The 26,579-nt window shown below is 41.6% G+C and overlaps 2 protein-coding genes across 3 annotated transcripts; both read right to left on the bottom strand.

The window, feature by feature from the left end:
• Positions 1–1,765: 1,765 nt before the first annotated feature.
• LOC112971356 (leukocyte elastase inhibitor-like) lies at positions 1,766–12,269 on the bottom strand. The gene is made up of 7 exons (XM_026076716.1): positions 12,236–12,269; positions 9,525–9,700; positions 7,091–7,228; positions 6,039–6,156; positions 5,192–5,334; positions 4,197–4,364; positions 1,766–3,465 (listed from the first exon to the last, which is right to left on the bottom strand). Exons 2-7 carry the CDS (start codon positions 9,690–9,692, stop codon positions 3,064–3,066), a joined length of 1,137 nt encoding a protein of 378 aa, XP_025932501.1. The 5' UTR covers positions 9,693–9,700; positions 12,236–12,269; the 3' UTR covers positions 1,766–3,063.
• Positions 12,270–13,338: 1,069 nt separating this feature from the next.
• Positions 13,339–24,914, bottom strand: LOC112971347 (serpin B6-like). Of its 2 annotated transcripts, none has more exons than XM_026076706.1 (8): positions 24,810–24,914; positions 22,212–22,324; positions 21,577–21,754; positions 18,372–18,509; positions 18,026–18,143; positions 17,689–17,831; positions 15,604–15,771; positions 13,339–14,687 (listed from the first exon to the last, which is right to left on the bottom strand). In XM_026076706.1, exons 3-8 carry the CDS (start codon positions 21,742–21,744, stop codon positions 14,283–14,285), a joined length of 1,140 nt encoding a protein of 379 aa, XP_025932491.1. In that variant the 5' UTR covers positions 21,745–21,754; positions 22,212–22,324; positions 24,810–24,914; the 3' UTR covers positions 13,339–14,282. The 2 variants fall into 2 exon arrangements, with proteins under 2 accessions (XP_025932491.1, XP_025932492.1); XM_026076707.1 differs by having other exon boundaries at positions 14,260–14,687; positions 22,212–22,321; positions 24,810–24,913.
• Positions 24,915–26,579: the final 1,665 nt, after the last annotated feature.

Below are 26,579 nucleotides of genomic sequence, written 5' to 3'. Positions count from 1 at the left end.
ATAATGTGCAAGCAGCAGTACAAAGTCTGGCTTACTCAGCATTATAAGGTGAACCTATATTGCTCTGAATTTTGGATTGTTATAAAATAAGGTCTGCTTAAGAGAGGCCAAAACAGAGACTGAATTCCACCTTCAGTAATTGTCTCTTTCAGCGAAAGAAATTCATGTTGTGCCCTTCCAATCTAGAAGCTCACTACAGTTTGGCTTGGGATAGGGAAGTTCAATTTCATGTACTTATCAGTTCCCTACTAGGAAATTAGCTGCAGGTAGTCTGACTATTTTTCTCTTTAATGTTACAATCCTCTAGATTAATATAAATAAAATACTTTATATAGGGAAAGTATTTTTGTATATTGTGTGTGCAGATAAGTGACTGCTACTTAACTGAGAGTAAAGTTAGGTTCCTGATTTTATATTCAAACTTCTGAGGTGACATCCTCTCATCTTGCATATTTTATCTTTAACTCATTAAAGTTATAATTTCATCCTTGGTTCTCGATTAAAACATCTCATACTGAAAATTACCAAGCTTTGTCCTTGGTGAGACCTGTGGTCATTTAGTAGTTCTGAAAATAATATCCTTTGTAAAAGCTATTTTAAGCAGTATTTTGTTTTTTAAACATTGCCTGTGAATATAGTTGGCATTCCAGTTTCCCTTTTACAGTCAGTCCTCATAACTCRTTTTGACAGGAACACAGCAAAAAACTATTATGGAAAAATACTCAATACCACATTATTGTGGGACCTGAAATATAGGAGACGATTAATCACCAATAGGTTTTCTGGCTTTTAAAAAAATGGTTGAATTTGAAGAAAATAGTAGTGACTTTATTGAAATTCTTATCTCTTATTCTGTCTGTAGAAAGCCAAATTATTCAATTTATTTTTCAATTACAAATAACTGAAACCAAAGTAATAAAGACATGAGTCCCCTCATAAAACCTTACATAACAGTTCAAAGTTGTGGTATTTATCAGAGTCAAATTACCTCAGTAATCTGATTGTATTTTGCATCTTAAAACCTGGGAAAGATATATTACTTCACTTATATTAGTATAGCTAAAAAAGTGCAACTCTACTTTTTGTTTGCAGTGAGGGGGGGAAATTATGTTTATGTAAAGGTACACAGCAGTATAGCTTTAGATTTCTTCTGATCTCCTGGTTGAGTAGTTACACCCCTAACAAACCTCAGACATGACACATCTTTCAAGTGTTGACCAATTTAAGTATATAAAGGTAAGGATGTATACCACAGAGTTCTTAACCCTTATTTAGTCAAAAAAAGTCAATGTCAACAGACATTTTTGCCAGAAGGCTGAAGGCGAAGGCTCAGAAACCTAAAACAAGTAGTTCCAATTTTTGACAGAAGGCTGTATAGTTATCCATTTCTCCAGAGACTTATTCACAATGTGTTGGCTTTTCAAATCATTCAGCAGAGAAAAGGTTATACTCACATCTCACCCTGAAATACACTCCTACACAACAGAGACCAGAGCCTTTGAAATTTAGGTAACAATAACACACTGAAACACATTTACTAATGTGAGGACCAAACACTTAAGACATTTAATATAAGCTGTTACTCTCTCCCTTCCCCTTTAACTGCTAGCAGAAGGCGTTGTTACGTTTACAGGGGAAGCTAATGGTTCACAGCAGAAAGCTGTTCAGATCCCATAATCTGTTCCCCTATGACCAGGCTGTTTTTCTGTATTCCCACTTATTCTGAACTTCGTACAGTTGATCATGCTTACTGAGCCAGTGGCTTTCTTTGGAGCTAGCCTTTAAGGTAAACAGTTATTTTTGTACTCTGAAATACTAAATTGTGTGCAGACATTCCCTTTTTTAAAACACAGGTTTAAGAAAAAGTCTTTATTTGTAGCTTAAAGACAAAATTATTATACAGTTCACAATTAAATAAATGATTGTGCCCAACTCAGAAGTGAGGCTGTACAGGTAAACATTAGGAACGAAAGCCAGGATACACGTGACCCAGGCAAATAATGACCAGAAATAAGCACAGAACATTAACAGTACAGTTACAGCAGCTCCCAGGCATAAGGCACCGTTAGTGCACACAGAGGTAGTACAAGTCAGAGCTCAGTAAACATGGCATACCTATGCATGCAGTGATACATCAGCTAGTTGGTGAAGATTACACACAGTCATCCGCCGGGAAGCTGTAAGGGTTTTAGGAGGATCACGTTGGTTCTGGCAAGGAATCCAGGCCATGTTGAAAATTTCTGAACTTGCAGAGAGGTACCTAAAGGCACCTAAAACCTCTGCCACCTTCTGAGTCTTGACAAAGTTTTCACATGTTTTCAGCAACTAAAATAGTAGACTAGAAATTTTAAAACTCTCTTTAAAGATATCCCCTAAAGATATTATTCATGTCTTATCCTCCTCATTCAAAAGCAATGTTATAAGTTTTCTAGCTCATGACTGGAAGGGGTTACTTCTGTTTAAATAGCTTAATCCTTTCTCTAATAATAGATGTCTCTAAACAAATGCTATCTGACCTTCTATTCCAAGAGCAAGCTAGGCAAACTCAGCTGTTCAGGAGCATGCCTTTTGGTGCTGAGAAGTATTTTATTAAAATATCTTCCAGGAGCAAGGCTTGAGGGAAGGAATGGCTTTGCAGGCACATCCTAGTACACATGCACAATGACTGACTGGATCAGTCAGCTGTGACTGACAGGGGCTGTCAGCCTGAACAGTAAACACAGAGAAACCTGTGCAAGAAGACATACAGGGTGATACTGTGTCTTAAATGTCCAAAAGTATTTCCATTTCTAGCCCAATTTTAAAAGAAGATTCTTCTGCCTACAGTTAAGATTTTCCTAGTGATTAAAGATGCTCTGTAAGAACAGGGCACAGAATCACAAGAAAAAAAATTACTCATCATTTTCTCTGGGATTGTTTTAATAGGAACTGCAGAATCTCAGTGAAAGTTACCATGAACTCAGGGACAGGAGCATTAAATTTCTACATCAAAATCCAGCTTATTCGGGAGCAAAGCTTTCATTGATTGCAGCAGGAACTGGGCAGCAGATAATAGGTTCTCTTTTATGGAGAAGTATATCTGCCAAGGAAAAGTATGCTTTGTGTTGGGTTGTGGCGGATGAAGAAAATGAAAGGATGATCAGCATTGAAATCCTCCTCCATAACCATGCAGAGCATAGCAATGCCAGCAGTGGCAGCTGCAGCTTCTGTGCCTTCCTCATTCACTTCTACAAAAGCCTTGTGGACAATTTTAGACAGAAAGAGGTCACGTGCCCCTGACATTCCTGACAAGTCAGCCTTGCCACTGTCAAATACATCCAACAAGCCCATAGCAGATAAATCCGATTTAAGGTCATAGCTTTCTTCTAGCTTAAATTTAGGCAAATGCACATTAACATCAGTGGAGTACAGATGCTGAGGATGTGTCCATTCCTGGAGCTTCTCAAAGGTGAGCTGCTTTTCCAGCTAGAATTACAAGCACAGAGATCATCAAATATCACTAGTGTAGAAATATTTCAATTCCAGTAGCATTTAAAGTGCTTTATAGAGCACTATTCAACTACAAAGTGTCTATATAAAAATGACCATACCCATATCATTGCTAGTACCATGTAGATCAAATGAACACTATTAAAATCAGTGAAGTCAGTGCAGTGTTCACCTAGCACAGATGTTTACTTCTTGCTGCAGTGTAGAGAAGGGAATAACATGTACTGATAGCAACTAAAAAGTCACTCCTCCTGTTTCATTTAACTAAATGGAACTATATAATTAAAAGCCAATAAAAGAAGGTAATTATCAGAGATCTCAAAGAAGCTGATGTGTTCCTGGTCATTAAATGGTAAATAATAGTCTCACTAACTTAAGGCTAAGAAAATAAGATTTTTAAAGTTTATGAAAGAAAAGTTCCATAATTAAAAAAGGAGGCAAGTTAAGTCTCATAGTTAACTTTCTTTTTGTTATCTCCCTCATGGTTCTGTTCTGCAAGCCAAACACCGCTTTAATGCAAGCTACAAAACCAGAACGCAACCTCTCTTCCTGATGCAGTGCATGCATGTATTTTTTACGGCAATGTTTGTAGAGCATTATCTAAAAATATGCTTGCTAGATATGGGGCTCTGAGAGGTTCATTAAAGCTTTAATTTTGAATGGCAGAACTCATCTATTAAATAACTGCATTAGCTTAGAAAGGTCACCTTCTGCAGCCCAGTAGAGTTGTCTTCAATGTTATCAGGTAACAAGATGATCATACTAAGTTCTTGTCCATCATAGGTCAGCTCTAAAATACGGGTCTTCATTTCAGAGATGTACCCAAAACGAAATTTCTCTTTCTGATACATCATTTTCACTGTCTTTCTTTCATTCTGGGTGGTTAAAAGGTAGAGAAAATAGCAGTTAAGAAAATACTAATTTTGAGAAGTGATAGGAAACAGCAAAGTTAAAAATCACGTCTTTATGTCTGTTGCTTATAACTAAGATTAAAATGAATCTTGCAAAACCCCCTCCCCCATTATATCACGCAGTTCTAAGATCCTCTTCATCAGACTTCTGACTGCATGTTTAATAGGTTTTTTGAAGGCAAAACGATATATAAATGCTGATTTATTATGTTTGGTTTTCCTTTGGCTTCTCTAGCACAGTCACTGCAGAAGCTGGGACAGAACTTCTTTGACTTTCTGTGCCTTTATTTTACTTGCTGTGCCTTTTGCTTTACCAACAAAAATGACCAGGGAGTGTGTTAAAGTCAATGAAGATCAACTCCGTTCAGCATAAAGCAGATGACTTTATACAATACCTTGTAAAGCTGTTGGCATAAGTGGAATACAGAGCAAGAAAATGGGACTGAACCAAAATGTCTAATCACTTGCTAAACTGGCATCGCAAACAGGCACAGTTTATAGCAGCCCATGGACAGATAATCTCTGCTCGACATAGTCAGGTTCCTAGTCTATGTCTGAGAAGAATTCCTGATGCCATTCCAATAAACACTACGAGAATAAAGAGCTTGCTGAATACAGAAGAATACTGAAATCCATATAAAAAACCCTTCCAGCTGAACTGAAAACATTCATGAAAGTATTTCCATTTATATTTGTTTTTTAAATCTTATTTGTAAATAAAGCTTCAATTTAGGACCTATATTATTTGACATTTCCATTAGATATACACTACCAAGATGTATCCATTTTACCTTGTTTAACCAAAATGGCATGTCAGCAGTATTGGCTTCTTTAAATTTCTTTGCCCAGTTCCCTTTGAAATAAATAGCATTCACCAGTACAAGTCTGGTCATGCTATTAACTGAGCCTTCAGACAGCAGATTAGGGATTTTACCTTCAGAGGGAAAGGGGAAAAAAAAGTCACAACAAAAGCTTATATGTTGGCTGCATATAAAACATCCCCGATGCCACAGAAATACTAGAAATATAAAACTCCAGCCCTCTGATAAAAAATGTATATTCCAGGACCAGTCTTTTTACTTCATCACACTTTTTAACAGTACACACTACTATAATTTTGGATGTACAGTAATTTGATGAAAGTGTTATGTTTTCAGCTTAAACTGTCACATGTGACTCTCAATCTCTGGTGATTTAGTTCTCACTATCAATCTGAAAACAAGGCAGTGGGGTCCAAGCTGCAGGAGCACAAGCACATAACTTGACAGTCAAATTTTTTGTGGTACTTGCAACCAACTACACAAGAACTAGAGAATACCTAAATTTAGGATCATTGGATTTAGAAGTATATATAATATTGACCAGACTACCTGAAACAAATTTCCCAACTCATGAGTACAAACCTATGTTTAGACACCTATTCTGCGTTTATTGGCCTTAATAAACAAAAATGGAAACATCTTTGAACCTATGTAACTCTTTAAATGTCTTGCTTAGGTACTCTCTTGGCGTGTCAGTCAAACAACTGAATATCTCAGGGCAAACTGAAAATGCTTTAAAGGCAGCAGAAAATAAAACCTATTCCTACTCCCAAGCCATGAAACACTGTCACTTACTTCATTGACCAAAATAGCTTACCTTCAGTTTTTTTCTCTACCCACTGGTTAACTTCCTTTCGGGCTTCATCATACGCCTGAAGAAAATCAACTGTAGCCAAATCAGCTCCATACAATTTCCGAGTATTAGTCAGGAAATCCTAGATTTTGGAATGATAAAGAATAGCTTTCATTGCACGTAGATAAGAAAACATCTCTTTATGATGCAGATAATGTCCAGGTCAAACAGTTTATCACCCGCCCAGAGGTGGGGCCCTACCACTGGACTGTCTGTTTTCCATTCGTGTCAGAGCAAGCCTCCTAGTACATCTGCCACGCATACCTGAGATGCGGTGCTTGCTACAGGCGTTTCAGCCTGTCATTCTGCTGAAACAGGCTGCAGCATGGCCTACACACCACAAAACTCCCAGAAGGTGCTGAAGAGGGATATAAATAGCAGCCTTGCCTTGGGAGTGCTCTTCACACAAAGGTACAATTCACTCGTAAAGCGTCGTGCTGTGTAGACGTGTTGGATATTCCATCCCAAATAAATATGATGTTTTCAAAAATATCTAAGTAATGTGGCACCCCACCAAAGAAAATCATTAAAAGCTGCTGGCAATAGACTTTGAATAGACGTTGAAGGAGTAGGAAGCTATGATAGTTGTTTTCCACTAAGAACTGAGGCAACTGCTTATTCTCTTGAGCCCAAGATCAGCAGAACTGAGTAAGTGAAGAAAAGGCATTTTGCTGAGTAACATCCTTTGGGTGAGATGTAGAGGTGCCCACAGATGCGGGCACGCGTATGCACATATGTAACACTTTTGTCAACTGTCCAGTAACATTTACAACTATGCCTAGAAATATTTTTATTTTATAAATATTCAAGTGGCTGCAAATGCATTTTTAATAGATCAGGAACATGTGAGCTGCACAGCTTACTAAAGGAGAGCCAAAAGTGACAATTTTTACATTTAGACCTGTTCTAGTGTTTTTTTGCCATGGTGTGTTCTGGAGATAGGAAAGAAACTGATGACTGAGTTTCAAAACTTCCCACAGGGTTCAACCACACAATTATGTTCTGCATAAACATACTGGCAAAAAGCTGTAGGACTTCTCTCCAAAGAGCCGACTGGCAAACCGTAAGAGATAGGGAGCATCCCTGTGGTTAATATCCGCAGTCAGAGTCTGAAATCTTGAATGAATGTCTTCGACCTTGTCAAAATGAAGCGTCTGAAATAGAAGAAATGAACCAACTGCTGCTAATCCAGTCTTTAAAGAAGGTACAGTATATCTCTAGCATGTGTCTGAACAGTCAGGTAGCTAGGTTGAAAAAAGGAAAGAAAAAAAGAGGCCAGAAGCTATTAGAGATTTCAGTAAGTCTAAGAATGAATGAAACTGTTTTTTAGTGTTAGGTTGCCTGTGTCAGTCACTTGTACTAAGCTACTGGTTTATATTTAGTCACAGCTGAAGCTGTTGATTATAATCCTAAGAGTCCTACCTGAGAGGTGCATGCATGCCTCCCCTCCATGGACCGTTGGGCACTAGGACTCATTCCCAGGTGGGAAGCAGAAAAGACAACTGTCATAAGGACACTTCAGCTTCTTGCTTCTCTCTTTGGCCCAAGAGAACCTCTGTTTTTGCTTTTAGAACATACAGTGAAGCTTAACACAGGGCTTATGTGAGCACTCAAGGAAGAGGAGCTCCTGAAATAGCTTAATACAATTATGTTTTATGATTTAATGGAAATATAACTTTTCATATACAACTGTATAATCTTAAAATCAAATGCATTACTGAAGTTTCTCTTTATTGGTACCTTCTCTCCCAGAGGCAAGCTGGCTAGCCAAGGTTTACAGACATGACTGCAAAAGCTATCAGACTTCATTGCCAGAGAAGATAAAACCAAGGCAGGGACACCTGCCATTCAAACTTAAATCATATTTCTCAATACAGAAGACTGCTGTGGAACACACTGAATGCAAAGGAAAAGTCCTCATTTTATCTCACTGGGTTTTGGTCTAGTCTTACTGCCCACATTAACTGAGGCTGTGTACATATGAACAGTTGAGCAAGAACAGCACTGAGGCACCCTGCAATAGGATCATAACCACAGAAACAAATTTCTATAGGATTGCAAACAGCCCTTGACAGTTATCAGCCACTGCTTCCTCAATAGCTGTTCTCCTAAGCATTATGGTATGAGAACATGCATTACTGAAGATCATTGTGTTCAAATGCATATTTTTTTAAAGCTTTTTGTATTATTTCTGCTCTCAATAGGTTGATCCTGGGTGGGGCTGTCAGTTTGATTACATGGAACATATGTGCAAAGTCTGTTTGTAAAATAATGAGAAAATAATTTTATTGACCTATTCAGTAAGCCCAGCACTGTGTAATAGTATAAAACAGTTCCTCCTAAAGTCCAAAATACAAAGGTGAAATTATTCATAGACAAATACATCATGATCACTGCAACCAGAATTCTCATATGCTCCTTCACACTGGTAGGTAGCAGCCTAACAAAATGAAAAGCAGTAGTGACTGAGCTCCTCTCATGCAGGAGGCCTCAGGGGAAATTAGCACACTCCCCTGTACACCATTTTTGCATTTTATAATCAGTGCTGTGAAATCCTCGACTCTTAAAAAATAATAATTTAAAATACAGACGCTATTTGCTCCAGATTTCAGCCAGGTTGTTGAATGTGGAACTGAGTTCACAGCAAAATCCAAAGTGAACATATTAAATCATTTGTTTTTTTAAACTGTGCCTGGCTAACATAAGACTATTGTAAGAATAGGCTCAGCTCCTCAAAGATACCTGGGTGCCTAGCTCATATTGCATTCTTATATATTTAAAGGTCTCGACAACAGCAACTGCCTCATCAAAGCAGACCCATATGACAGAGAATATAAAGAGCATATTAAAGACACATATTTGAAACATATCTAATGTTATCATTATGGCTAACTCTCCAAGAACTTAAGAGCATGTTTATATGTATTGTAAATATGAATGCTTTCCTGTATCAAGGGTCAATCCCATCATTTACCAAAACTTGGGGCCTGGAACTAAGATAACATCATCATGTATTATCATAGTTATCATACTTTATATATAAGATTTTATTATTGTTTTTGGATTTCTTACAAAATATACTTAATAAGTGTACCATTACTAAGCCTGTATTACAAAACAACAGTTCTTTATGGAAATGTCTCATGAAAACTAACAAGGCCTTGCTGCTAGAAACTCCGGTCAGTTTAAATTGAGACTGATTAACTAGTGAAATACTTCATCAGTTAACTTAATTAGTGAAATTAAATGAGAAACAAGGGCCATGGCAAAGATGGAAAGAGGGCTTTGAAGCAGGGCAGGCAGAAGATAATGGCAGAAAACAGGCCAAGGAAGACTCAGTGAGCATGACAAAATATTATCATTTTTTGCCATTCTTTCATTTCCTCTCTTCTAAAACTTACGATTTTAATGCAACAAAATATAAAACAAAAGAGAAAACTTTTTGCTAACCTTCAGCACCTGGGCCTCTGTATTACCTTTGGCCCCTAAAAGGACCATGGCCAGAGCAGCAGAAATACTGACAGGAGAGAAGAAAACATTTCCTGTTGGGTTGGTCTCGTTAACCCTCCTAAACAGGTCGAGTGCAAATCTGCTGTTTGCATTACTCAAGTTCTCCATGGTTACAGCTGAAAAATAAAACATTCAGTAAGGACTCCAGGAAACACTCAACAAAATCCAATGCTTTGTGAGTCATAGAGTAAAGATGGGATTAATAAAATGTGCATCTGCGTACAGGAATAGCACAAATTTTGCTGTCAATGCGTCATCTTCTTCTTCAAAAAAAAATCAGTGCAGTCACAGTCACACTAATTTTAAAGACATTATTTCAAAAAGTTCCTTGCCTTCTACCTTGAAATTTGAAGCATGTGTACTGGCAGGATCGTAAATTAATCTTTCAATTCCACAAACCCAACATACTCAAGACAGCTCAGTCATGCAGCTTGCTTCCCATTCTTCTACATAAATCCTATATGGAGGCTATCCATAGTAACTGCTAGGTAATAAGGGAGATGTAAACACCTTTCAGCAAGCTGCCTGCCTTTAATGAACAAACCATGCCACATTAAGGTGCCAATCCTGCCAAAGGCTTAAGTATACACTTATTTTTAGCGGTGTGTAAAGCACTGCTATTTCCACTCTACCAGTCTATTGAGAACAAGCCAAGCTACCTCCACACTGGATCAAGGTGAAAAGGCACGTGAATCTTAATGAGATTGTGTGTAAATCCTAAATGTATGGACAGAGAGCCTAGGTTTTGGACTAACTGAAGGTGATGTAACTGCTAGTGAAAGCAGAAGTGAAACGTAGGCGAGGCAAAGCTTCGGGGTTGATATAGCACAACCAGAGCACAGATTCATGTTGGTGAGAGCCTCACCACCAGGCACTTGGAAGTGGAGTGGAATGTGTGAGGGCTGGGTCTGTGCTGCAGAAATATATGCAAAGGCTGGAGACAGTATCACAGAATGGTTGAGGCTGGAAGGGACCTCTGGAGATCATCTAGGCCAACCCCCCCCTGCTCATGCCAGGTCACCTAGAGCACATTGCCCAGGACCCTGTCCAGGAGGCTTTTGAATATCTCCAAGGATGGAGATTCCACAGCCTCTCTGGGAAACCTGTTCCAGTGCTCAGTCACCGTCACAATAAAGAAGTTTTTCCTTATGTTCAGACGGAACTTGCTGTGTTTCAGTTTGTGCCTGTTGCCTTGCGTCCTGTTGCTGGGCACCACTGAAAAGAGTCTGGCCCTATCCTCTTTACATCCTCCCTTCAGATACTTATACACATTAATAAGATCTTCCTTCAATCTTTTCTCTCCAGGCTGAAGAGTCCTAGCTCTCTCAGCCTTTCCCCACATGAGAGATGCTCCAGTCCCTTCATGATCTTGGTGGCCCTTCGCTGGACTCGCTCTGGTAGCTCCATATCTCTCTTGTATTGGGGAGCCCAGAACTGGACACTGCACTCCAAATGTGGCCTCACCAGGGCTGAGCAAAGGGGGAGGATCACCTCCCTTGACCTGCTGGCAATGTTCTTCCTAATGCASCCCAGGATACCATTGGCCTTCTTGGCCACAAGGGCACATTGCTGCCTCATGGTCAGCTTGTTGCTCACCAGCACGCCCAGGTCCTTCTCCGCAGAGCTGCTTTCCAGCAGGTCAGCCCCCAGCCTGTACTGGTGCATGGGGTTGTTCCTCCTTAGGTGAAGGACTCTGCACTTCCCTTTATTGAACTTCATGAGGTTCCCCTTTACCCAGCTCTCCAGGCTGTCCAGGTCTCTCTGAATGGCAGAATGTATCAGTGTATCTCTCTGGTGTATCGGCCACTCCTCCCAGTTTTGTATCATCAGCAAACTTGCTGAGGATGCACCCTGTCCCTTCATCCATGTCACTGATGAATAAGTTGAACAGGATTGGACCCAGGACTGACCCCTGGGGGACACCGCTAGCTACAGGCCTCCGACTAGACTTTACRCCACTGATCACAACCCTCTGAGCTCAGCCATTCAGGCAGTACTGGTCTGCACTGCAAAATCTTCCTGCCTGCCCAACTAAGATGCCTGCTTCTCTCTGCTTGCTTGCAGCGTGACTTTCAGATGTGGCTGTTTCTAGCTTTGTTCCTTGCAAATTTTCATTTTAGACTCTGACACCTTGTGCATCTGCCTTTAGAAATCAGGGGGCACCCCAGTAGCATCGTTACTGTGTGGTCTGCACCCAGCCACAGGAAGGAGTTTGTTCTGGAACCTCGTTATTGCCAGCACAAGCTTTCTGCAGGCAATCATCTAAAACATTTTCTGAGTCAGCCACCTGACAGGAAAAAGGCCGCTATCTTTGCAACCAACTTCTATCTAGCTCCCTGCTAGAAGAGACACGCTTTAAAACCCAAAGCGTTCTTTTACACTTAAACACATACGTGCACACACACGCAGGCAATTCCTAAGCGTTTCACTGAAACCCAGCGTTTTATCCCCCCTACCCCGCCCCGCCCGAATAGCTGCCCGACCAGCGGCCGCGCAGACCCCGCCGCGCCGGGGAGGCAGTGGGGCGTGGAGGGGCACGGACCCCTTTTCACCCCGTTATCGGCCCATTCCCGTAGCAATCACCCCGAAGGGACCCCCTGCGCGCTGCCCTCCCGCCCCGCGGAGCCTCAGCGCAGCCGCCTGCAGCCTACCTGCCCGACGCGGCGCGGCGCGGCGCGGTGCGGAGCGGAAGGGCCCCCTGTGCCGCCGGGGCCGCCCCGGGGCGGGGAGAGGGGAGGGGAGGGCAGCGCCGCGCCGCGCCGCGCCGCGCCGCCGGGGTATGGCCCGGGGCGGGCGGAGCGCGCGAAACGGCGCGGCGCTGCGCGTTGGCCCTTCGCCGCCGCTGGCCCCGTCGCGGCCCGCGGGGCGCCGCGGAAGGGGAGGCTGGGGTAACCGCGCTTGCCGGCGCGAAGGGCGCAGCGGGCCTCGGGAGTGCAACTGACCGAAAAATAAGATAAAAAAAATCCCAGCGCGCAAATGACAAAAGACATTTTTTGGTCCAGTGGGAAGCTCGCTGAGGGTGCCTAGCATAGCCCACTGCTCTCTTCCTCATCAGGCCTATTAAATTCAAATTTTAGGTTGCTGTTGTTTCTGTTTACTTTCTTTTTACATAACATGTAAAGAAAGAAACAGGAGGGAAACCTTTTCTTTTGGTTTAACTTGATTTTTTTCCTTCACCACAGCTTGATTTGGCCAGCCAGGACATCCCACCCATAAAGTCACTGTTTTAAAGGCTACTGTTTGGTAAAAGTAACCTGGCCCATTCTGTCTTTGGGTGTACAGTACCAGCTGTTTAGCTTAAGCATGTGACATGCATCCCACTGGCTATTTTTTTTTATTCCTCCAAATAACGCTTCAGTTGTCTTCCCYGGGAGATAGCTGAATTACTGTGCACAGTCATGGGTTAAGAGTAGGGCAATTTAGCACTATTTGGATCATGATCAGGGAGCCATGACTTGTTTTGAAGTTGTGCACAAAAACATACGCACCCTTAGGGTCCTGCCCAGAAACCAATGCTTATCTTAGGACCCCCTGGCTCTACAGGCTGTTTGGGATAAAGTCTACCCCAAACTTCATGGCAATCCAAGTAAATAGCTGGATTTTACTCTGTTCAGGAAATCTGACATTAAACAATGAATTCTTAACCAGCTACAGGGAGGCTTTGTCATCCATCCGGAATAGTTTTCTTCACACTACAGCTGGAAAAAAAATGGCAGAATTTATGGGTGGAAAAGAAATGCAAGTCCCATAACACTCATGGTTAGTTCTTTTATTATTTTCAGGAACAGAAACAGCTAAAACAAATCATTGTATTTGGAAAGTAATTTCAGCCGTATCTTTGGTATTATTTACTAAGCATGTTTAAACAAAATATGAATAGGAAAAAAGATAAAGCTACAAAAAGTAAAGGTTTGGCATTTAAATATTGCATAGGCCCCATATACCTTTTATTAAATGACATGCTTTTTATATTAGGACAGAAATCTCTCCTACTCCATGRGAGGGCTCCAATGTACAGTAGCTAATAAACCTTGGTGTCAGCTGGTGATAAAACACTGATCCTGGCCCCAGGAAAATCTGTAAGGACATTTGTTATGACAGTCAGACTTCTATTCCCACTCTTGGCTAAGTGCTTGTTTGGTTATTATCCAAAAAATCCGTCTAGTTAGGATGCTTAGTAACATGTACTACAGGCTGCCAAACCCTCCTTTCATCTCTAGGGAATGTAATAAACATTAAATGGACCTGTCCGGGGAAAAAAGACAAAAAGACTGGGATCGGAAGAAAAAAGGGACGAGGTTGGGAAATGAGCTCCAACTTAGTCAGAAATGAAATTAATTTCTTCCTTTTCTATGAGACGTCACTCTCTGACTCACTGTACAGTGGCCAGAAAAGCTGAAGTGCAGTAGCAACCACAAGCATAGACAGAAGTATTCACTGAGCAAGTGGGTTGTTTTTATGCCTTCAGGGAGTTAGAGAACTCTGTATTTAAGCCCACCGGATAAAAGGGTTGTTTTAAATGGCAGGTGCTATACATTTCTAAGTGGCTCTGTTATGCTATCCAAGCTTGAGATGAAGACCACAAAAGCGGATTCAGGCACTGCTGAAAAAGGCAATTAGTGCAAAAGAGCAATCCTATTCCAAAGGAACATAAACTTATTGGAGTAATAGTGGCTCTTCTGCCAGGACATCTCCTTTTTAGGGAGAGCAAAACCTGCCACAGAACAAAATGCTAGAAGTTTTGTTGTGCCGGATGAAGAAGAGGAAGGGATGATCAGCAGTAAATTCTGGAACAATCATTGCACAGCGCAGCATCATCACTCCTGCTGTGGCAGCTGCCGCTTCAGTGCCTTCTTCGTTGACTTCTACAAAGGACTTGTGAACCACTTCAGAGAGCACCAACTCGTTGCCAGATGAGATTCCTGAGAAGTCTGCCTTCATCACGTCAAACGCATCAGGCATTCCCATGCTGCTCAGAATGGGTTTCAGATCATATTTTTCTTCCAGTTTAAATCTGGGTAAAGACACCTTCACCTCTGTGTAGTCCATCCTTTCAGGATTAATCCACTCCATCAGCTTTTCATATGTAAGTTCTCTTTCCAGCTAAAAAAACCCCAAACCCACAGAAGTCATATAATTCAAATGAGAGGAGAGTCACAGATTCACAAAAACAAAAGTGGTGATTACTGTATGTGTTTAAACAGTGCATGCATGTATCTTCTACAATTCAGAGGCTCTCAAGCCAAAAGTGCAAGTTTTATCTGGTACTAGAGCTTATGTCCCCAGTTTTGGAGGCCCATATGCTTTTTGTGATAGATACAGAAAGGATCAGTCCCTTCTTTGTAAAGTTTACTTTATAAAACATGCTAGATTGTAACAACCCTATTTTACATATGGGAAACTAAGGCACAGAAGAACTGATCCTTGTTTTCAAAGTCCCAAAGAAACTGAACCTAGCTCTTCTATGTCTTAAACAAAAGGTCCTCCTTCAGGTTGACAGGCCTGATGAAAAGGCCTGCTCACATATCCTTTGCAGCCAATGTGGGAGAATCTGATTAATGAATTCCTTGGTTAGCTATCTCCAGCACAAAAGAGGCCCCAGCATTTCCTGTGAGCCTGTTTCCAGGTGCTGGGCCAGAGACAACCTTCCAGCTGTTCAGAAAGGAACATCTATGGGTCAAGGACTTCCTACAGGGACTTCCTAAGAGCTTCCCAGAACCCCCGCTCATTTGGCAGGCACCATACTACATCTTCACCTTAACTACAGCTAACCCCTACTCCCATTGAGGGTTAGGCCTTCTTCCASAGTCTCTCTCTGGGTAGGGGGCAGCACGCAGCTTGACCAGCAGTGACACAAGTTATGCCAATCACTTTGGGCATGGGGTGTATGAGACATTTCAGCTGGTATTGTGCACCAGTGACACAACAGATTTGGAACCGAACTTGCAGGTCTATACGCAATATCAAACTCTTCTCTGGCACAATACAAACTGTCTTTGCATTTAGTTTAACAACTTACACTTTCCAAGCCAGTGGATCCATCCTGGATTGCATCGGGGAGCAGGATGATCATGCTGAGTTCATTATCAACATAAGGGAGCTCAAGGATTTTGGTCCGGAAGTCCCCATTATAGGTCATGTTAAATTCACCTTTCTTGTACATCATCTGCACAGGTTTGCTCTCATTCTAAAAATAAAGTGATGTCAACAGTTAATACTAAGCTAGTATGCTGGTCTTAAAATAAGAGGCGGGCATCCAGTTACTCAGAGCTTTTTAAATTTGACTGTACAGAGGACTAGAACACGCTGTGGGGTACAGCCCTGCCACTGCTTTTAGTAAAACAAGGGATAAGAACTAAGGATCCTTGGCATTTAATTTTTAATTGTTAATGGGGAAGTATGCGTGAAGTGTCTGTAAAGAGGCAAGAACATGCTTTTACATACTTAAGAATTAGCATTCCTTTTAACAGAGCTGGTAGGAAGCATGGCCTGTCTTCCTTGTTTTATATGAACAAAAAATAATTTCAATTTAGATATTTTCATTTTTATGCGGCTCTATGTGCTATAGCATAAAGGAATTAAAATATTTTAACGTGCCACTAAAAATGCCAAAAAATTGAGGGCACTATCTTGAGTCCTGAAAAATCACACAGACATTAGGGAGAGGGGAGGTTTTTCTTCTCAATTTTGTTCTCCACTGTCTCCTTCCTTTTTTGCATGGAGCATCAGTTACTATTGTTTACTTTACTGTTTTCCTCCATTTCAGTTAAGGGTTCCATCGCCTTTTTTCCTCTGTAACCTTGATGAGATCACCATGCAACAAGTTAAAAAAAAAAAAAAAAAGTAAAGTAAAGCCCACTGAAACAATGCCCACAGAGAATATCCCAGAAATGTTTTTGCAACTCTGATAGCTTTTTCACTGTATATATCAATAGTGAGAGGACAAGATGCCAGGCACCAAGTCAATCTGCTGGTTTCTGAAGTACTGTAGTATATAGTATGGGGTGAGCTACAAAATTCCCTATTTGAAAAGTGGTATTAGTACCTTTAGGCATTCTTGGATGTATTTCACCACTGAGGGAGGGATGGTTTTAAATTGGCCACAACGGTTTCAATTTTGCAGAGTGTTTGTTTAAAGCAGGTGAATTCTTGAGGGAGTCACATTACCCCAAACTCTGGGTATGTTGCCAAATGTCATTAACAAGAACTAGTAATCTCCAAGAAGCAGCCCTGGCCCGCTAATCATAGCGGCTGCGTTTCTTAGAATAGCATGGATGTACTTCCAAAAGAGAGAAAGTCTAGTACTGATGTCTTTGAAGAAAAGGTTACTCCCCCATTTATTTTGCATCAATTCCATGGTAGAAATGCAGTGAAAAAGCATTTTCATTGAAGAAGGCTGTTACATTCAGAGGTTTCTGAACATGTACAAGCGTTCCTTTCTGCCTGCAGCCTAAAGGTACAATCCTTTTCTTATGCACACCAGTTTTATGCTGAAATAGTCAAGTTCACTTGACAACTGTTCACTGACAACTTTTGTGAAGTCGTTCTTGACTTGCCACTCATGTGAGAAAAGAATTAGTAATCCCAGATTCTTGACAAGAAAGTAAGCCCTTAAAGCCTTGATGAAGTTGTGCACTGTAACCACTGTGCCCACTTTTCAGCTGTGTAAAGGCAGAGAAAGGAGCAGACTTTATAAATATTTTCACGTCTGAGGGGGTTCTGTATGCAGAAGCACTGGACTACAGGCCATGAAGGCTAAATAATTTATAATTTCTTGTGCCAGCACCTTGTGGACTCTCACAAATAGTGTGACAGTTTCACTTAGCAATGTTCTCTTCAGAAGTTGTTTCAAATTCTGTAACTACATATAGGACTGCCTCTCTCAAACGCAGAAAATAAGGGTAATAAAAAAGAAATATTTAATTTTGATATTAAAATTTTTAGAAAGTATGTGAACATTTAACAGAAAATAAACAAAGAGGATGTTCATATTAGAGGGATAGAAGTAATTCCATGCAGCCTACCTATGGTAACCCTGCGTGAATATATTTTTCCTGACGAGTTAAATGTAACATTGCACTGTCAGCATTTCAGCATATCATACCTTGTTAATTTTAAATGGCCTTTCCTCTGTCCCCTCTTTGTTGAACTGGCTCTCCCAGTTGCCTTTGAAATAGATGGCATTCACCAGCACCAGTCTGGTCATTGAATTAAGAATTCCCTCAGTCAACAGGTTCTGAATTTTACCTTTGAGATACATTTGAAGGAAAACAAATTTTAACAGCTAGGCATATATCTAATTATTAACAAATAGAGTATCTACTCTGTAATAGTGAGAGCTCAGGATTTTTTAAAAATCCAAAATATTTTATCTTGAAATAGCAGTTTATCCAAGCCTTGACTGCCTTTAAATGCAAGATGGAGTTTTGCAAAACACTTACCCTCAGTCTTTTCTTCTACCCAACCATTTATTTGTTTTCTGGAATTCTCCGAAGAATTCACAAAGTCAGTTTGCTCTAGTCCAGCGTGATAGAATTTCTGACTTGATTCTGTAAATGACTACAATGAACATTAAGCACAGAATTTCAGCAATGTATTTTACTCGTGTTCAGTCACAGACTATTCTTAAAACACACTGAGAAAATCTGCTCCCTCTCTTTCGGGTTGGTAGGTCTCAGTCTAGAAAGAACTAGTGAAGTAAAATACAATGCCTTTATCTGCCCTCCAGAGGGAAAGGGTAGCGAGTATTTTATACTTCAAAACCCCACAAATTTAACRTTTACTTACTGAAAGAAACTTAAATGTCTTTTCTCCATATAACCGGTTAGCTGTTCTGAGCGTGTACTTGGTATTTGGATTGTTAATTTCAGAAAGAAGTAACTGATACCCATTGTGAGCATCCTCAGCTTTGCTCAAAGAAAGCACCTGTAGAAAGACAAACATCCTCAGCAGAGTCCACGTCTTCTCTGAAACACTTGGTTGAGCACAATTCTTTTTACCAGTTTTGAGATCAAAAACTGACTTGAACACCCAGCGCAAGCCATGGAAGACAGGAGATTTTTCATCACACCGCCCTTCTGGAGCTTATCATGCAAGTTACACAGGATGTGTGCACAGTCAGATGTTGTATGAGTAATAAGTCAGGGTGCAGAAGGGTCAGTGGCATACAGCTTCCCTCACTCTATCCAAGCATTAAGGGATATACAGTTAAAAACAARATTTTGGAGAACCTGTAATGAAACCATCAGCATAAAAAACTACTGTATTTATAAAATAAATTTAATAATATCATTCACCATACTTGCTTTTGATAAAGTCCAATCACTTTCATAGATTTAAATGAAAACAAAACATATGTTTATCCTCCTCTTTCACTTTGCAAAAAGAGGTACACATAAGAAGAAAAATGACTGATCATGCATTTAATGCTGCCAATTGCATAAATAGAAAAGTATGCAAGTGGCATTTGCTACTTGGGTAAGTTTAAAAAATGTCAACCAACGCGCAGTTATCGTTTTCTTCTGTGGTAACAATAGCCCTTTTACAGCCCATTCCTCAGAGTTGAAAGCAACATTTTATGTAATGCCTTAAATTAACTATGACAATAAAACTCTGCTGCTATTTGTGTTCCTAAATGGGATGCATGTTCAATTCTGTCTGTCTGTCTGTGACCTTTTTTTGTATTGTCTTCATCATTGTGCTCTCTTATCCGTATTTTATTGAGGAAGTAAATGAATTACAGTACCTAATCATACCACACTTGGCATAAGTTCTACTAGGAAAACGTTCACGAGTACAGGTGCCTATTGCTTGACTTGAAATCTTTACATGAAATCTTTACAGTATTTTCATTACATGAAAACATTTAYGAAATAAATGAATGTTAAAACTGATACAGCATTCTTGTTCATTAATATTAGAACCTCCACTTGAGTTATATTAAAATTGAAGGAAAGAAAGAAATACTTTAATGTATGATGACAACTTGAGAAGGCTTCTCTGAATGCAAATTACAAGTTAGCAGTGTTTCATTGCTTCCATGACACTGGACTGCCCTAGTAGTCAAAGAAAACATTAGACATATTTTTCTAAAGATCTGATTTATGAGAAGGGTGTGCATAGACCAGTGTTTGAAATTCTCACAGGATATATTTCACTCAGCTCAACGAAATGAAATCTGCAGCAACCAAGATAAGTATTTGGGGTATTTGGCTTATCCCGATAAGACTTCAGCATCAACTTTTTACAACTCTAGTGCTGCTTCCTCTACACAGATTTAAATCTGAAATGATTCACAGAAGTCCATGGAGTTATTCTAGACTGACACCAAGGTAGTAGAGCACATTTTCTTAGCTGCATATCAGTGAAAATATATCAGCTAAATATTTGATGAGAATCCTTAAATCCACATGCAAGTTTCAAATGAAGTGACATGGAATAAGGTGACATTTTAAACCACTCAAATGGTTGGTTAAAGTAAAATAAATTATAATTGTTGCAAAAGAATGTCACGATATGAATACCACAACATTTGAGAACTGTACAGTGCACATTTTGAACAAGACACTATCAAAAAACAAGYGAATGTTCCTGCCCACTAATATATATAATGCTTTAAAATCACAATGCAGAGAACGATGCTTTGTGGACAAAAGATGAGTCAAATCTAAGCAATAACTTCCTAAGAAATCCATCCAGCCTCTTGAGAATTCTGAGTTTAGACCCATCTTACATTTTCCTTAATGCTGCATACGGTTTTTACTGGAGAACTGGGGATTTACAATCCTCACCCTAGAAAACCTAGCAGAACTGTGTTAAAACCCCCAAACCTGAAAACTGTAATTTAAAAACAGAACAGAATTTCAGATGATTTCACACTGTTTGTAGTAGCATCAAAGGATTTTATCCGATACCTTAGATGCAAACAAGGATGGGCGTAATCCTAACCCAGCCCTTCAAATGACAAGGGAAAAACAGGCTGCTGTAACTAGTGTTAACACAGGCAAGGAGTTAAACTCCCAATAAAACAATGTCTCAGCTCTCATCTCATTCTTGATCACTGCTACCATCACTACAAATGTAAATGTAAAAATGATCTGCTCCAAATTATGATCTAGGTGAAGGCTCTTCACACTAAGAAGGGGGAGGTAGGTAGCCTCTCAGTGAACGTGGGATAAGCTGTACTGCAGTTACTGAGGGGGTTGAGTGCACGCATGGGCAGACCCTACTGATATACCACTGGCACACTGTTCACTACACTTGCTAATTCTACTTTTGGTAACTTGCTTACATACTAATATCATAAATTTTACTTTTCATTGGCCATCCAGCTTTTCCCTGTTCTGAATCTTGGCTCAGGTATCCATCGGGACTTCAGAGCTGTGCTTTTAGCCCTGCACCACTTCTTTCTTCCAGATGTTCCAAGTGCTCACACATTAAAATTTGGGATTGTGAAAACAGAGGCAAATACTAAACAAGTGACTGGTGATTTTTTCTTGATTTCTTCAAATTTTGGGGTGTCTGACATGACACAGTTACAGGGTGATTTTTTATTTTTTCAAATGTGCCTGGCTACATTTCCAAAATGTAGTCCGATATAACTCCCAAGGAAGAAAGGGGAAGAAAATATTTTTTGTAACTGGAGATCCATCTCTAGCTACATAAACACAAAACCTACCCCCACCGCCTCACCTCAGTATCTTTTCCTAACATTCAAAAGGAACACTACTGTCTCACAAAAACAAACAAAACAAACAAAATAAAAAAAGCCAAGAACCTCTTAATTGCATACTGAAGAAAGCTCCACCTACACAAACACATACTAATTAAAAAATAAAAGGTACMGCTTAAGTACATACTAAAGGAAGACCTCTGTTCACTGAGGCCAGAACGACAATGACAATTTAACATTAAGTGCAGGTCACAGACTCTGTAAGACAGATTTGTGGTTCACATGTTCATGCCAAATTTGATACACTTTATTTAGACATACCTTTGCTATCTGGGCTTCAGTGTTACCTTTTGAACCCAGAAAAATCATAGACAGAGCAGAAGAAATACTAAAAGGAGAGAAGAATATGTTCTGCGTGCTTTTGTTTTCACATAGCTTTCTTAAGAGGTCAAGTGCAAAAGTGGTATTTGCTGCACTGAGGCTGTCCATGGTTCAGAACCTGAGAGATAAAATACAAAACAAGAATGCCTCAAATTTACTTCAATCTAAACTGACAAATTGTTTTTGTCTTTATATTTCCCAGTGTAAACTCTGCAGTCTATGTCATGATTAGGCTGGAAAATTATCACCTCTCTGAAAAACTGATTTGGTGGAACAAACATCCTGAATCCCATTATTAGGCGCTTGAGGGTTCTTTTTAWGGATTTCTTGTTTATTTCTGTATTACAGTACCATATTTTTAGCAGAGACAGCAGTTCCCATTGGTCTCATTAGGCTCTTCAGTGAGTAAATATATTACATCTTTTGAGCTGATCATATATGGCAGTGAGCATTTTGTTTAGAATTTGTTTAAATAAAAAAAGTCCCCTCTGACTTCTCTAGGAAAATGATTTGCCTTTAGAGAAAAACAGGAGCCAGAAGTTAAGTGTCAGAATGGCAGAATTATAAATTCTTACCTTCTCTAAGTCTGTTTATCTTCAGTATTATCTTCAGCTTACTTGTAAGTGTGCAGGCTGTGTTTTATACCTAACAGCGTGTCTGGCAGAAGTCAGCAGAATGAATTGACCTACTAGATTAAAAAAACCACAACAGTTATTGTTTAGTCATCATGGCAACAGATTATTGTAATTTCCTGTTGCAGTAAAAAGAAAAAAAAAATCAAAGTCCATTTCAAGCTTCATTTTATTGCCTACACCCCAGAAACACACACCACAAAAGACAGAACATTATAGTACATGCACGCTTCAATATGTATAACTCAAAGACTTGTCAAACCCTACAGACACCATCTGGGTAGGTAGCTAACTAACCTGAGGTTACAGAGCACACATCTATAACTGGAACAATAAACGTTAAAATGCTGAGTTAAATGCCAAACCAAACACTCTAAGATACCAGCCAACAGGGAAGGTTTCTGTGCTTTTTTTTCCTTAAGGCAGTGCCTAGTGTTGGCCTGTTGCTACAAAATACAAACCTAATGTCTAATTTATATTACTGACACATTATATCAAACAAATGGGTGGAAAGAACAAGTTTTTGCATGCCTGATTTTTCACCTAAGAAAAATTCTTGCTAACAGCTTTGCTATAGACTATACAGGTAGCAACTTTTCTTATGTTTCTCTTCTCCCAGAACTCCAGAAAAGAAAACTTAGATGGAAACAATCCCCCAGTTCCATCTGAAACAACACAGTAATTTAATTATACTTACTGCTCAGCATAACCAGAGGCAGTTAGCGTTTTAAGTTCACCTTAGCTATCCTGAAGAGCAGAATTTTCCTACTGTCCTGATCCCTGCCAAACCACTAGCAATAGTCTTTTGATCTACAACACAGCACTAGTGATAGCACTGAGCAGTATTATTTAGGAAGTTTTGGTAGGGCTTCCATGACAAGTAAGAATTTATAGAACAAAGGACACAACTCACTTTTTGCCTGCCTGAAAATCAGTGAATTTAACCAAATTGCATGTAACATCTCAGCAACGGAAACACAAGGTTAGGAGTGGGAATCCCCACTTTCTCTGTGGCTTAGTAATAGTAACATAACTATTGACACCTTTCTCCTCAAAGTGGTTACAGAGAAGATGCAGAATGACCACATTTTTATGGAACAACAACCCCCTTCCCCATAATATAAGCACATATTTGTCAGTTGATTTTACATTGTTTGCCACAATACCCTCAGAGATCAGAGGTAAAGCTGCAAACAAGAGGCTAGATTAACTATTCGACCTGCAGCAGCTTGTTCCTCACTCCCATTTCTCTGTGGGCTCTGCAGGTCACTGACAAGGCACTTGAGCAAAGGTTTCTGGATGACCTGACCCTGCATGCTCATATCATTATGAATTTGATTCATATATTCTTTACAGTAGACACTTACTCTTACAACAGACTTTATGGAGAGAAAGGCTGTTCTGAAAAAACAGGACCTTCCAAAGGCTCTATCTAGATTAAACAGAGGATGCATGCTGTTGCATCTCTCCAGTTATTGGTTTTGCCATGAGGGGATCAGGCCAGAGCAACCTGCASCTCTCCTCTGACCCGCACTCCCAGATATGCTTCCCTCAGAAACCGCGAGGTGGATTAGTGGCTGGCACATGTGGAAGCCTCCCCACCATTGCTCCGTTGCCTCAGAAGAGCCCACAGGTCCACCCATTTCGACACAGCCAGAGGGGAGATGCACACTGATGAACCTCTGGTAGCACCTGACACCACGGGGGAAGCAGCGTCCTAAGGGTCTGCAGCACATGCCTCCCCGGGACTGAAACTGCTTGGAAATAAATGAACTTCCCCGAAGGAGAGGGGCTTCGTTTAGAATTTGAAGTTAGGCGCAATAGCAACCAAACATTCACAGAATTAAATTACTGACAACCACCACGGCTTCACTCATCCACCTGAGCACCTACAACTCGTTTCCTATGCTGAACGGCATCAGGCTGCGGATTTGGGTGCCTGCGGCCCTCAAAGCCAGCATTCAAAAGGCAACCTGACAGCCACCGGCCTGCCAGGCACCAGCTCCTGCAGCGGCGTCCCACGTCGCATCTCTCCCGGAAYAGCTGGTGCGAAGCCGGGGAGGCTGGAGCCCTGCTATTCCCCACCACAGCAGCCTCTTGCTCCCTGCGTTTTTCAGGGATGGGGGGAAGGCAGGATGCTTGAAGCGAACATGCCTAAGATCTGACGCCGCCCCAGCAAGGCCAGCCCAGGCAGCCATGTCATCAGGACCCTCAGGGAGCAGGCTGGAGAATGAGGAAGCTGCAACAACACCCCCCTCGGACCCCGTGCTGGAATTAGACAGGGGACAGCGCAATAAACACCGTTACTATTCAGATTTATTTGTAACGCAGTAAGGAGTGACGTCGGAAACGCATAAAAGCATTTCCTACACATCGGTGCAACGCCAGCTGGCAAAAAGAAGCAACTGCAGTAAAGAAAGCGGGGGGGAGGGGGGGGAGGGAAGGAAAGAAACCGCGCCCTGCCTCCGCTCTCTCCAAAACAAACCCAGCTTCCCGATGAAAACGAAAATTTCAGGCCGGCGGAGCCGCTGCCGCACTCACCCTGCCAGGCGCCGCGCTCCCCGGCTCGCGGCGGCGGGGCCCTGCGTCCCTCCCTCTCGCTCCCTGCCCGCCTCGCCCCGGAAGCCTCCTCGCCGCGCCCGGGGCCGCCCACGGCCGTGGAGGGGTGCCGGAGCCAGGCCGCCCCCCGAGGCGGGCTTCCGCGCAGCCGCGCCCCGGGCCGCGCCGGCGGCCAGAGGGCAAAGGGCCGTTAACCGCCGGCGGGCGCCGCCCGGCGGGGCGGGGCAGCGCYGCAGCCGCCAGCGTCCTGCGGCCGCGGGCCGTAATCAGCCGCCTCAGCGCCCCTCCCGGGCAGAGCTGACTGAAAATAGCAGCCGGGCGCGAGGGGTTTATTTGTTTATTTATAAAAGGGGTTTTGTTGCAAGCACAGGCAAGCTGTTTGCTAGCTGGAGGCCGGGGCCACCCGGAGATTCTCTGGTGGCTGGAGGGCAGTGGCAGAGCCACACGGTTCTGGCCTGTCCTCATGTACCTGAGGCTCTGAGTGGAAGTGCATATATATACATACATGCATACATAATACATACATACAAAGGGAATCCCTAAAAATAAGCGTGACGCTAACTGATGCAAAATTCAGAGCTGATTCAGTCTTACACCATGGCTTTGTAAGCAAGGCATGTGGTAGCCCCAGGGTTGTCACCCTTCCTTAGAGGGTGTGCCAGTAGGTGTAATGCAAGGAGCTAAGAAAGTGCTAAACGGGAGCTTAGGCAGGGTCTGAGGTGGGGCAGTAGTAGGTGTTAAGACTCACATTCGAATGATGGGCTCCAGTCATGAGGGTGAGAACAGGGCCGATGTTAGCATATTGCAGTGAAAGAAAGGGTTAGAAATGCCCATAGCTGATAGTGGATAGGGGACAGAACTATCCTGGATGGCCTGACCCAAATACTGGCCAGGACCGCTCTGTCAATGCAAGGCATTTTGCACGCCTCCATGTGCTGCAGTGGAGGACTGTCCCCTCAGGGTAGGAGAGAAGCACAGGCAAAGCCGTGCTGCACGCCCTGAGGTGTGCGGCATGACGGGGAACAGGTCTGGGTCCCTCTCAGCTGCAGGGGGAGCTTCAGCTTTTGGTATTTGTCTCAGCTGCAAGCAAGCATCTCCTGCTCTGCAGGGCAGGGAATAACTCTGCCAAGGGTGAGCAGAGTCTGCCAAAGAAGATGGTTTGGGATTTGTTGTGTCTGATGGAGAAGAGGAAAGGGTGGTCAGCTTTTAATGTTGCAGTCATTGCACTTGTTCTTGTCACCAGGACACCTGTGGCAGCTGCTGCCTCAGTACCTTCCTCACTGACCTCCACAAAAGCTTTGTGAATAGCTGATGAGATGAAAAGATCCTCTTCACGGATATCCCTGTGAAAGCAGCCTGAACTGGGTCAAAAGCATCTCATATTCCCAAGCTGCGCAAACTGGACTTAAGGTCATAATTCTCTTCTGGCTTCAGCTTGGGCAGGTACAGTTCCACTGCAGCTTTTATCATATTGGCTGGTCTGGTCCATTCAGCCAGTTTCTCGTAGGTCAACTCTCTTTCCAGCTACAGTGAGAAAGAAAATAGTCGGAATGAAAAGGACAAAGACAAGACATGCACACACCAGTGTCTAATGTTCATTAAGAAAACATAAAACAAAGCCCAGCTTCCAGTTGTACAGCTGGGATGTGCTCTATATTCATAGGATATGATCCTGCAAAATTCTGAGTGCTTCATCCTTAAAGGTGGTGTTGAGGGATAGGCCTGAACCCTCATAGCAGTTCATTGTTTTTT

This window comes from Apteryx rowi, unplaced genomic scaffold, assembly GCF_003343035.1.
Source record: "Apteryx rowi isolate R43461 unplaced genomic scaffold, aptRow1 scaffold_437, whole genome shotgun sequence".
Classification (NCBI taxonomy): domain Eukaryota; kingdom Metazoa; phylum Chordata; class Aves; order Apterygiformes; family Apterygidae; genus Apteryx; species Apteryx rowi.
This window is presented reverse-complemented; position numbering and strand designations above follow the sequence as displayed.